Genomic DNA, 12,227 nt, shown 5'->3' with positions numbered 1-12,227 from the left:
CGTCTCAAAATAAATTTATTTTTTTACTTTTTAATATGACTATTCGTTTTATTTAAATTTTTTTTACGATTAATATTTTTATTGTTAATAGATGATAAAATATAAATAATAATTTGTGCATGACTATTTTTTAAAGTTTTTTTATAATTTTTTAAATAGGATGAATAGTTAAACTTTAAATACAGAAATTAAAAAATAAAATTATTATGAGACGGATGCAGTAGAGTATAACATCTGGGCGTATGCCCAAGAACAAAACGAACAAAAGTTGGAGTAATATAAGCAGGAGCAGACAAGATTTTTGAAAGCAATGGAGCCCAGCTAACTTGATACTCCACTGTCCATGCCCCCGCAAACGGAACCTGCCCTTCCCGTTCACGACATGCCTCCCACTACGCCTGAACGCGCGACAGGGGCCCCTCGATCGGGTGCCACGTGTCGCACGCCGTCGAACTCACGGCCCAGATCGCGCGTCCCCGCGGTCCTCGCCTCGCTCGTCGGAATGGAACGGCAGAAAGCAAAGGGAATTGGAACGTTTCTCCGACATGTGGGCCCACACTGTTCCCCCACGCTACAGTAGCTCCCGTTGGTCATGGATTTCGTTGTGTTCGTCCCAGCCAAAAGAAGTTCCCAGAGAGAGTGCAGGCGAGAGGGGAAGGAGATCAGAGCGCGCGAGCGAGGAGCGGAAGAGGAGGGGGGAGAGGTTGGAGGGGTGGTGGTGGGGATCGATGGCGTCGCGCGTGCTTCCGTGAGATTCCTGATCGGCTGGCTGATCGCGCTCGTGGTGGCAGGTGAGCCGCATTGCCGCCTCCGCTTGTGTTCAACGGTGGTATGTTCCCTCATGTGCATGGTGGATTTGCGATGAGTGCGCCCATTTTGGGATTCGGTAGTGGCAGTGGCAGGCATGACGCATTGTTTCCTTCGCTGGCGGGAGGGCAAGAGGTGGAAGGAGTCTCGCATGTCTGCTCGATGTGATGAATCCGATTCCGTCAACTTGCATGCAGATTGCTGTGCCTGTTTCGCTTACGATAGTTTTGGGACTTGATGTATATTGTATTATTTTTCTCATTCCATTTGTGGTTCGTTGAGAATCTGGTGCTTGATTGGTTCAAGCGGATGTCTCATTTGATGGATTCGGCTTGGAGCTTTAACATAGCTACGTACTTTCATCTATGCACGATTTGAGTTATCTGTTAGGAGGCATTGGTACCTACATCCTCACATACACGAGCATAAATGAATTCCATAATCCCGTCATGAATCAAAGTTCCAATTACGTCGGGCATAACAGAACCAAAAGTCCAGGGGCATGCTAGTAGTCTGCCATATTAACAATAGTTTGCAACTTTGTTTATGTCTTTTCTTATGATTTTGCTTGATATGAACCATCGCCAGGTCCAACGGCTTAAAAGCTTATAGGATGATACTTAGGGTGAATGTGGATGTCAACTTAACAGATTTGAAGCTTCTGCATGCGGGGATAATATATAGTTCTGCATACTTCAATTTCTTGTGGTAAATCCTTATTCCTGTTGTCGAATTTTGAGTTTCACAGGGGACTCTGTTCTGGATCCATATCATCTCACGCATAAATTTTCAGTTTTGCTTTGAATTGAGAGAAGCATCCAGCAATTAATCATTGAAGTTTGAATCTTTTTTTAAGACTATTGATCTTTGCGTCAATAATATCATTGTGCCACATTATTATTTTTAAATAAATATATTATAAATTAATCACAAGTAACATTGTATACTGCATCACTCTCTAGAGAAATATCAACTCATTGGCGGAACAGAAACACTCTGGTGCATTTCATAAGTCAGCCGTTTATAGAAGACAATGTCAGCTTCAGATTTCAGGATTCCTTACCAGCAAGTAAGAGGGGATATGCTTTCCCTACAGTTATTCATGATTCATTTGCATTTGGTTATTCCAGTGAATAGTTCACCATTTAACCACTTAACTGAAGTTTAGTTGATTTTGAGTATATATTGGGATATTGGACTAGTGCAATTCATTCAAAGCAAAAAATTGAAGGTCTCGTTTTGTTGACAAGGTGATTTTCTGTTATATATTTTGTTACAGTTACAGTATTTTACCAGTAAGCCAATTGCTTCAGGCATAAAGAGTGAATATTATTGAATAACAAAATGGATATTTCAATTTCTCTTAACTGTCTTGATGATCAGAAGTTATGAATATACTGTTGCTATATAGCACCCCACTGGCAAAATATTAGCATTTTGTCTCAAGACCTCTTTATGATATCAATTGCCTGTGGCATTAGTAATTTAGTATGAGTATTCAATCCATTTTATTTCATATTTTTTTATAGGTATCATCTTGGCAGCCTGCTGAGAGTGCAGGTCAGTTCAAAATCTGCCGATGTGGGGAAGGAGACCCTAACTTTCAGACTACAAACACATGTCCTAATTGCCAGGTTTATGAGCTTCTTACACTTAAAAATTGTGATATGCATTTCTAAATAACCTTGTGAATGACTTATTGTATGTTACTTGAGCAAGTGATTCATATTTGCTATGCATATTTGGCACCTATTCATACTTGAAACTTCACATTTGATATTCTTATGTCTCATCTGTGCTTGGGCGAGCATATGAAAAGGTGCTTTGTTGAATTCTTATCGTTAAACTGCAATAATATTTCAGAATTATGTTCAGTGGAAAGAGTACACATGGTTGCGTTTATGCTTCATAGTTGCATGCACAAGTTTCCTGACCAATTTGAAGTACTCTTCTGACACAGGTTCTTAAGAGTGGGCATTTACTGCTCTCATCTAAAGGTATGTGATTTGTGGTAAATTGTGTAATGTTTGCATAAATTCTGTTTTTAGTATTAGTATATACATTGTTGCATCGAAAACATATGTTCGTGTTAGAAAGCTTGCAGTAATATATCTGTGGATATGAATATTTCCATGCAGTGGGCTAAATAGGACAATAACCTCCTCTTACACTTCAAGTACAGTACACAAGAACCAATAATTCATGTTATCCTGAAGTCGCACAATTATGAAAATATCTTAAATGAATAATGACAATTGTACCATCTGCCATGGATGTTTAGGTAGCATAATAAATTACAATGAGCCTATTTGGTTATGCCATAGTTTAGTAGACAGGAAATCAAGTTATTAATATGGTGAATTATGGGGAAATTTACAGTCCTTGAGAAAGTACCTTGAGATACATAGTACCTAAAGGTATCAAGTTTTTACACTAAAAAATATGGTACCTCAAGGCACTATTTTAAGGATGGTAAAAAAAGCTCGGTGAATTATATATTATATATTGATGACCGTGATTCATTTAGTCTGTCTTGTATCAAGCATAAAAAGTACAGCAATATACCATGTGTTTATTATTTAGATAGCCTGGAGAGCTTATAAGGATTGCCTCTCCAGAAATGAGATCCTTAAAGAGTTTCAGAGGGTAACACAAACAATGTTCCTTGAAACACCAAATTCCTATGTGCTTCAGAATTATTTAACCATACTAAGCCCCACATAGAACAGAGTCAAACCAACTAAAGTGCTTGCTTATTTTGATCTTAGTTTGGTGGGAACTTCTGCTTGCATTGCATAGGTGTATCAGAATGATTAGTACCATGTTTTGTGATCCTTGTTCCAAAATATAAGCATTTCTGCCTATGTTCCTAGCCATCGTCCAGGTACATAGCCATAAATGCTTATATTTTGTAATGAAGTTTGTAGCAAATTTAGAAGCTTGGTTACCTACTGACTCTTTTTCTAAAGAAAAGTATATTTATAAATGTGAGACTTTTCTTGAAAGTTTATAAACTTTTATCTACAGTACCATTTATGTTTCACTAAAGTGATAAATAACAGGAATTGGTTGGACAACATGGAAAAAACGCTGGTTTATTCTTACAAGGGCATCATTAGTGTTCTTCAGAAGTGATCCTGTAAGATATATCACTGTAGTTCTGTGTGCTGAGCCTTTTCTGACGTAATACTGTATTATAGCATATCTGTACTTTGTTGTATTCTTTTGCATGAGTTGTTCACTCACAAACCTGATGTAGATGACGTGTTTTGCTTTTCAAGCTAAGATAATGTTCATCGTGACGAAGAATGCTCCATAGCGTGCATACTTTTACACTGGAAATTAAAAAACTGCTAGCTGACTGCTGTCATAAACAAGTCTTTTCTATTGCTTTGACCTGTTTTTCTGTTAGTATTTTTTGTTGTTTTATTTGTCTACTCACTGTATTTTATCACTGATGCCCTGGAGGTATAATCTTGGCCAGAGTTGCTAGGTTCTGTATTAGGGGCTTCTTGATATGGATATATCCTATAATATATTCAGAAACAAGACACTGTGCTAGAACCTTTGAATGAGAATTATTCCCAAAAAAATGTTATTCATACCTGATCAGCACGCATGCACCCCTTCAATAGCATATTGGCTCGTCATAATTTAATCACCTATACCTACACAATTTATGGAAAAAAAAGAAATACATGGGCCTGCATGTGAAGTGGAATACTTATTTTTTTTCACATACTATTAATAGTTGTATATGAAAAGTGACAAAACAAATACTGAGGCTAGAGGAACTAGTTAAGCTTATTGTTTTTGTTCTTAATAGCGTGGTTTCGTATTGTTGGTGAAATATGATGATGATTGGTTTCGTATTGTTGGTTTCATAACTCATCCCAGGTTTCTTCTTTAATATCAGAATGCACCTCCCAGAGGAAATGAACCGATTGTTACACTAGGTGGAATTGACTTGAATAACTCTGGAAGGTATGCATTGAGAAATTATATTTTGTTGAAAGGCTAAATTTCCTGTAATCTGGCAAGCATCTAATCTTGAGCTATGGTTTCAGTGTTGTGGTCAAAGAAGACAGGAAACTTTTAACAGTGTTATTTCCTGATGGCCTTGATGGGCGAACTTTCACTCTCAAGGTTGGTTGCACACCTATTTCAATTTTTAACAGCTGACAATATGTACTTCTGCCCTTGGGTGGGAACTATTAATGCAGCAACAAAGTCGAGGGGAGAGAGGGGAGTATCATCTCCTGCAGACCAACTGTTTGGTTGAGATTAGCTGAAGCTCATGCAAAAGCAAGGAATTGTTCCATTCATGTTTGATATGCTTATCATAATTTAATGTAACGATTTTTCACTGAGCAGGCAGAAAGTACAGAAGAACTCAATGAATGGAGAAGTGCGTTAGAGAATACTCTGGCACAGGCACCTGCTATAGCGACTACTGTTGGTCAAAATCCAATTTTCAGCACTGACATAGCACAGCCCGTTGAAGCTCCAGCTGAACAGCGTAAGTTATGGTAATTTTCATGAGTTGCTCACTAGTAGGTAACTAGGTACTAACTTTAATGAGCAAATCCTACTGTTTCAATTGCAGTGGAGGATAAATCTGTTATTGGGAGGCCTGCAGAGTTTGCACTTGTAGATTCTGATGGTAATCCATCTTTCCTGGAAAAGGCCTTGAAGTTCATTGAAGACTATGGTAAGTGTTTTTTATAATAATTAATCAGCAAATGGCCTTGACTTATTTGTGTTCATGCTATCCTGGTGAATATTAATAACAGTCAAATAGAAGTACGATATTTGTCTAAAAAACTAGAACCACTGTACATATATTTAGTGATGACCAGAAACATACTCTGTTTATAGGTGTCAAGGTGGAAGGAATCCTACGTCAGTCTGCTGATGTTGAAGAAGTCAAACGCAGAGTTCGGGACTACGAAAAGGGTACTGTCCTGCACCCCACTCTCTTTCTAACAAGAGCTTGATGAGTGTAACTCTAATTAAAATAATATAATGTTCTTTTATGGGAATATTGGTGTCACTTGTAGCGCCATTAAGCATTGATAATATGTGATCCTTGAATTTCATGTCCTGTTCACGTGATAAATATATACCATTTAATAGTTAATGTGTATCTTCTAGGGAAAAATGAGTTCTCTCCTGAAGAGAATGCACATGTTATTGGTGATTGTATCAAGGTATTTTTTTTGCCAAATGTTGACTACGTCGTGACAACATAGACTTACCACATCCTTCAGTAACATATTTTCGGTTCTCCTTTTCTACAGTATGTTCTTCGAGAGATGCCTTCATCTCCAGTTCCTGCACCATGTTGCACTGCTCTGGTTGGAGCTTACCGTAAGATTGACTTGAAATTCTCTTTATTTATTACTTCAACAATCAGTCAAAGTCGTCTTGCATTTAACTGATGTACATGTAATTCTGCTAAAATTGGCTCAAAACATGCCCTTAATCTGGAACATGCTGACAATCCTAGAATTATAAACTGATAGAGGCGTGTGATTGTACAGGAACTGACAAGGCAAGAAGGCTTGATGCGATGAATAGAGTGATTTATGATGTTTTCCCAGAACCAAATCGACAACTATTACAGAGGTATCTACCTTGGATGCTTTTGTTTGAAGTTACACTATTTGTGTCATGACTGAGGTTTTCATTCGTGAAGAACCAGTTTGAGTTTAGGCTGTAGTACAATGATAACTTAAAATTCCACCAACGAACTCCAAAACCAAAACTCACTTGTTTTCTTTTAGGATTCTTAAGATGATGCAGATTGTTGGATCACACAAAGCTGTGAATAGGATGTCTCAATCTGCTTTGGCGGCTTGCATGGCACCGCTCCTTCTCCGACCTCTTCTTCTTGGTGAATGTGAAATTGATAGCGATTTCAGTATGGCTGGGGATGGTTCATTCCAGCTGCTTCAAGCTGCAGCTGCTGCCAATCATGCTCAAGCAATTGTCATCATTATGCTCGAGGAATATGATCAGATATTTGATGTATCTTCTTCCTTTACGTGTTCCTTTCTATACAGTCAAGTTTCATTTGAAGTTATACTGCATTGACTCTTCATGGATTCTAATTCAGCAGTTACCTGTATAGGACTTGGAAGAAGGTTCCTGCTCCTCGGATGCATATACTGAGTCTGAAGACGATGATTTTGACAAGGAATATTCCACAGAAAACGATGTCCCTGATGAGGATGGCTCTTACGATTCTGGAGAGGATAACATTGACGAAGACATGGATGATAATTCTGTGCACTCCTCTGGTGGCAGTGAATGTGACAAAAACATTAAGATCAGTGTCTCTGACGACAAGGTACTTCAACTAGCCATCGTTTTGATTCAAGCAATACAGATGGGCCTTGCTGTGTCTGAAAGGTCCTGCAGTGAGGGAGCACCCCTTTTGTAGCCTTTTATGATATGCCCATGCTTTTATTTTTGTTGATTTCAATGGTTAACAACTGTGTTTGTATTGTATTTATCCTTCTTGTTTTCCATATAACTTCTATTTTGGTCCAATTTTCCACTTTCGATATTAAAATTTCTAAAAGGCCTGGATAGTTGATATAACACTGATAGTAGAACAAGTAGTTTATAGATTAAACCTAATATGCTTAAATGCTTAAACTACATCATGTTAGTAGTGGACCTGAAAAGTATGTAAGCTAGCAGATTGCTGAAAAGCAGTACGAGATTGTTATGCTGCTGTAATTGTGCAGAGCACTACAATAGCTGCTTCCATCTGCTACAGATTTTTAGATGCTTTTAGATCACTGATATGTGCAATTCTAACGTTACCTCAAAAGCATGCCTAAAGTTGAATAAGTGTTTCAAGCTATAACTTAGAATTGAAGTGCTAATCTTTCATAGCGATGCTTACTACTCAAAATCTTCTTGAAGCTTGTAACTTTATTCTGACATGAAAAGAACGACTTGTTCACAGTAGCTCATTGATCTGATATGTGAACATGATACATTACAGCTCCAGGACTTTGTATAAACCTTGAATAATAACTGACGAGTTTAAGTATATTGAGTACCCAGAATTACATCTGTGTCCTTGACTTAATGCTCTTGCAATTTGTATGTCACCCTTACAGTGCCGTGACCCATACTCTGTAGGTTAAGAACAATAACTCTAGCACAGCATCTAAAGGCAACGGTCAGGGTTTACAACCCCCTATGAAAGCAGCAACAGAACATGGCACGGTAAGGGGAGACACTAAAATTTCTGTTCCACCAATGGAGAACACCTGCCTAATGGAGAGTAATGATCCATCCAACCAAAAACAAGAATCATACGGATCAAATGGATCAACAGATCAAATAGAAAAGTTCAATGTTCCCTCATCATCCTCAAGAGCAAAATTTATGGAGAAATCAAACAGCTCAAGAAATAAGAGTAAAAGGACCTTATGGGGCCGTACTTCAGTACGTACAGCATACTCCTGCACATTAATGTGGCTAGGAAAATCTCATAATGTGAGTAAAATACATTCTTTGCAGGCAAGAAAAGACCTATCAGCAGAGGAGATTGACTATTGCAGTGATGATGAGTAAGTATGCAGCTATATATTTCTTGTTTTAGAAGCACCAAGTTATTTTTCCACTTGTGGTTGTAACTTGTCTCTTTGTTCTCCTTTTTGTCTCAATAACTAACAACTCCCTTTTTGTTGTGGACCAACGGTGGGAATAAATGGCTTTTGTTGGGGGTAATAATGCAAACAAGTAATATTGCTTACTCTTTTAGTTTTTACTTGTCACCTCAATTGTCTAAACTGTGACAATTAGCTTATGCTAATATGGTCTTGATTTTTTTTCACATTTTCTCCCACAACATTTCCTTGAACTTTCCTTCCACTCCCATTAGTATCAGTTGTACAAAGATATGCAAGTCTTATGCATATTCTTGAAAATTAGGATCAGTAGTGGATAGTGGAAAAGGAAGTGCTTGTGAAGTGAAATCAAAAGCTCACTTCCATAGTCGTCCTGGAATTTTTTGGTTCTTCCATTTCATGATTGGTGAATTTTCCAATTGGTTCTGTAAAATTTGTATCATTTAGAGTTTGCCTCTTATCTTTTGTGAACATATTTAAGAAAATCAAATCAAGAACTGCTGGAAAATTTTAAAAAATGAAGATATCAGACAGCTTTTACAATGCTGATAAATTTTGAGTTATTTGTTTTAATTTCGATTTTCAACTAGGACTCTTATTGAGAAGCTTGAGAACAAGAAGACAGATCTCCAATCTAAAATTACAAAGGAGGTACAACCTTTTCCCCTGGGATCACTGAGAAATTATGTATCATCAAATTTGTACACATGAGGTGATTTGCTGTCAATTTCAGGTGAAAGAAAACTCAATCCTCCATGCAAGTATCGAAAGGAGGAAAGAAGAATTGCATGAACGCCGATTAGCACTTGAAAAAGAAGTAAGATATCAAACTATGGAAAAAAGTATTATATTTTTGTCTCTAGAAAGAGAACGCCCTGGTAGATTCCATGATTAAGTCTCTATCTGCACAAGAAATCCTTACATCTATGCCGGGCATACCAGAAATTTATACATCTTCAATATCTGCCTGAAATATGCATTCTCTGTAAACAATTGCATTCAACAGGTGGAACATTTGCGAGATCAGCTACAGACGGAGAGAAATTTGAGGGCCTCATTGGAGTCTGGGCTGATGAATTTGCGAAGAGGGCAGGTGTCCTTCCAATCAACAATTGACAGCAAGGTTTCTTTTAAAGTTTTATTACCGAGTCAAAATGCGAGTGTTTTTTCACAATTTGAAAAAAAAAATTGTTCTGCTAATAAAAGACTAAGGCTGACCTTGAGGAAGTTGCTACTGCTGAAGCTGATATTTTGAACTTGAAACAAAAGGTTTCTGATCTCCGTGGACAACTGAACAACCAGGTCCAGATGAGCTCCACGTCATTATGTGACTCATGCAACAAATTACTCCTAAATACAGACAAGCTAGCTGGGTAAGGATTTCTATCCAGAGCACTCTGTGGTATTTTAGCACTGTATGTCGGTTTTTTTGTTCTCCAATTAGAATGGTGAGTGATGTGAAAGGAACATACTTGTGGATTATCTTTCTCCAGAGATGAACAGAATACTGCATCATCCAATGTTGGATTATCTGACATGGTATCAGCTACAGATATGGTAAGGCTACGAGAGCCAAACACTCTTTTGAGTTTAGGACTACTATTCCATGTGCATGCCTTTGAGTGCTCTATCCCAATATTTGGAAATCGAAACCATAGCTTCATATGGGATGTTTTTGAAACTGTGTAACTAAGTTAGTCACATTAGTTATGTGCCTGAAAATGCACTCTCCCATATCTCATTACTGTAGATAACAAAGGAAAGAAACCGAGTTATGTAGCAAAGACCGCTTGATGAAGTTAGCAATGGGCACACAATGTGTTAGAATTAATGATTGATTGGTTTCTACCAAATCCTACGAGGGTGGGGTAAATATACACAAGCATGGGCCTCATGGGCCTCTACATGGGCCACACCAACACCCCCCAGCAGTCGGAGGAGGAGGATGGCGGCCAGCGGCGGCAGCAGCTCGCCGGTGGCGGCGGTGGCTGAGGAGGGAGGTGGGGAGGAGAGAGAAAAAAAAGAAACCCTAGCTCTAATACCATGTTAGAATTAATGATTGATTGATTCGTCCCAAGCCCTAGGAGGGTGGGTAAATATACACAAGCATGGACCTCATGGGCCTCCATGGGCCACACCAACACAATGAATTCAGTTTTTATATCACATTTCAGGCAGATATGAAGCAATCGATGAAGCAAAACACACTACTTTCATCTTCTTCCACAGGCAAACCAGCTCTCCAGAAGCAGCAAATGAATACTAATTATCAACAAAATATGAGTTCAGGAGGTAAAATTGATAAATATACTTTCTGTTCATTTTGTAAAAGAAATAAAGCAAAAGAAGCGAAACTCTTATTAGTTCAAAATATTTTTTTCCTCAGGTATCTCATCTGATGAGCAGTCAAGCACCATCAGCCAAAGGGCTCAAAGAATGTTGTCTTCCAACGGTGAGATTATGAAGGATGACCAAGATGGATCATTTACATCGAAATGGAACTTTGCACAGAGGCAATACTCAAATAACCCACTGTTAAGCAGGCTTGGATCGAATGCCTATTCGAGTACTAGAACAGAGGTAATCTCATTGACCCCTTAACCAATAGCTGGCGAGATAGTATATGTTTCTATAAGTACGCTGGCATTGCTGGTGGCACTATATGGAAATGTGGTTGTTACTGGCATACTGCCACTTTAGTGGATTGAAGTTTATGCTAACTGTATGTGCTTGATATTATTTCAGGGATCTGGGGCTGTACCATCTGCATTAGCCAAGCTCACAAACCGACTTAATTTTTTGAAAGAAAGAAGAGCACTTATTGCAAGTGAAATGCAAAACTTAGATTTGACTCGCCCACCAGGGCCTACAGCTCCAGCTTCAGAGAGAGATTCCACATGAGAAGTGGGAGTTTTAACTGTAAGATCATAAGCATGATTAATATTTTCTGATGAACAATTGGCTTGCGATTTGGTTTATAAATTGAATTTAGTTTGGAAACAGTTAAGGTGTTGGTGCGAGTGTGTGTAACTAATATGAGTCAGGTTGCGATATCTGTGCTCGGAAACGGTTGGTTTGTCTCTAGTTGTGCAGGTGACTTGAGGTCAATATCGGTCAATGGCGGTGTGATCGTGACTAGGCTCAGGGAGGAGCTGAGGTCCGGACGATCGAGGATGCCAGGTGACGATATTGAATACGAGTTGGCACATGGTGGAGCAACACCGTGTGGGATGGAATCGTAACGGGCTTCACATGTTGTGTGTGTAAGCGCCGGAAAAATCGGGAAGTAAATCGGATCAAAACTGGATGAGAAAAGGAAAGGAATTTGCTACATGTTCGGACACTGTAGCAGCGTCGGATATTGTAGCGCGCGGCACTGTAGCAACCGGATCGGATCACTGTAGCGCGGCGGGTACTGTAGCAGCCGGGCTACTGTAGCACGGCTGATTTTGACATGTTGGATTTGATTAGGAAAACTAAGAGATGAGCCATATTAGTATAAGGAGTCCTACTCCTATTTGGTGATAGACTTTTCGATATAAATAGAGACCGAGGGGTATGCCCCCGGTGTGCTTTTGTGAGACTTAGTTGTTGATTCTAGATCGACGATTTTGATAGGAGTGCTGTTGGTGCACTTTGTAAATACCAGTTGATGCAATAAAGTCAAGATCATTCAATATACGTTTTCGGCTTTCATCTATTGGTGATTTTTTGGATTCCGACGATCCGATCGACGTCATAGGAGTGGCGCGATTCGATGATCTGCTC

General features: G+C 38.8%; 1 protein-coding gene across 2 annotated transcripts; it reads left to right on the top strand.

Annotated features, from left to right (window-relative positions):
• The first annotated feature begins 705 nt into the window (after positions 1-705).
• LOC102714993 (rho GTPase-activating protein REN1-like) lies at positions 706-11,452 on the top strand. 2 transcript variants are annotated; one of them, XM_015835374.1, is made up of 26 exons: positions 706-791; positions 1,396-1,515; positions 1,770-1,876; positions 2,337-2,441; positions 2,768-2,804; positions 3,870-3,946; positions 4,724-4,791; positions 4,875-4,953; positions 5,182-5,326; positions 5,414-5,518; positions 5,686-5,763; positions 5,962-6,017; positions 6,108-6,177; positions 6,351-6,435; positions 6,594-6,837; positions 6,941-7,159; positions 7,966-8,274; positions 8,350-8,399; positions 9,050-9,110; positions 9,193-9,276; positions 9,466-9,582; positions 9,729-9,832; positions 9,953-10,016; positions 10,634-10,751; positions 10,846-11,039; positions 11,205-11,452. In XM_015835374.1, exons 3-26 carry the CDS (start codon positions 1,841-1,843, stop codon positions 11,358-11,360), a joined length of 2,661 nt encoding a protein of 886 aa, XP_015690860.1. In that variant the 5' UTR covers positions 706-791; positions 1,396-1,515; positions 1,770-1,840; the 3' UTR covers positions 11,361-11,452. The 2 variants fall into 2 exon arrangements, with proteins under 2 accessions (XP_015690860.1, XP_015690861.1); XM_015835375.1 differs by lacking the exon at positions 11,205-11,452 and having other exon boundaries at positions 10,689-10,751; positions 10,846-10,937.
• The last annotated feature ends 775 nt before the right edge of the window (positions 11,453-12,227 follow it).

This window comes from Oryza brachyantha, chromosome 3 (genome assembly GCF_000231095.2).
Source record: "Oryza brachyantha chromosome 3, ObraRS2, whole genome shotgun sequence".
In the NCBI taxonomy this organism is placed as follows: Eukaryota; Viridiplantae; Streptophyta; class Magnoliopsida; order Poales; family Poaceae; genus Oryza; species Oryza brachyantha.
The sequence above is the reverse complement of the archived record's forward strand: the minus strand, read 5'-3'. Positions and strand labels throughout refer to the sequence as shown.

What these genes read in the sequence shown, in the direction of transcription:
- LOC102714993 (XM_015835374.1), top strand. Translation starts at nt 1,841, where the DNA reads ATGTCAGCTTCAGATTTCAGGATTCCTTACCAGCAA. An exon ending in TTTACTGCTCTCATCTAAAG is followed by an intron (nt 2,805 to 3,869) that starts GTATGTGATTTG and finishes GATAAATAACAG; the next exon opens with GAATTGGTTGGACAACATGG. An exon ending in TGAAGCTCCAGCTGAACAGC is followed by an intron (nt 5,327 to 5,413) that starts GTAAGTTATGGT and finishes TTTCAATTGCAG; the next exon opens with TGGAGGATAAATCTGTTATT.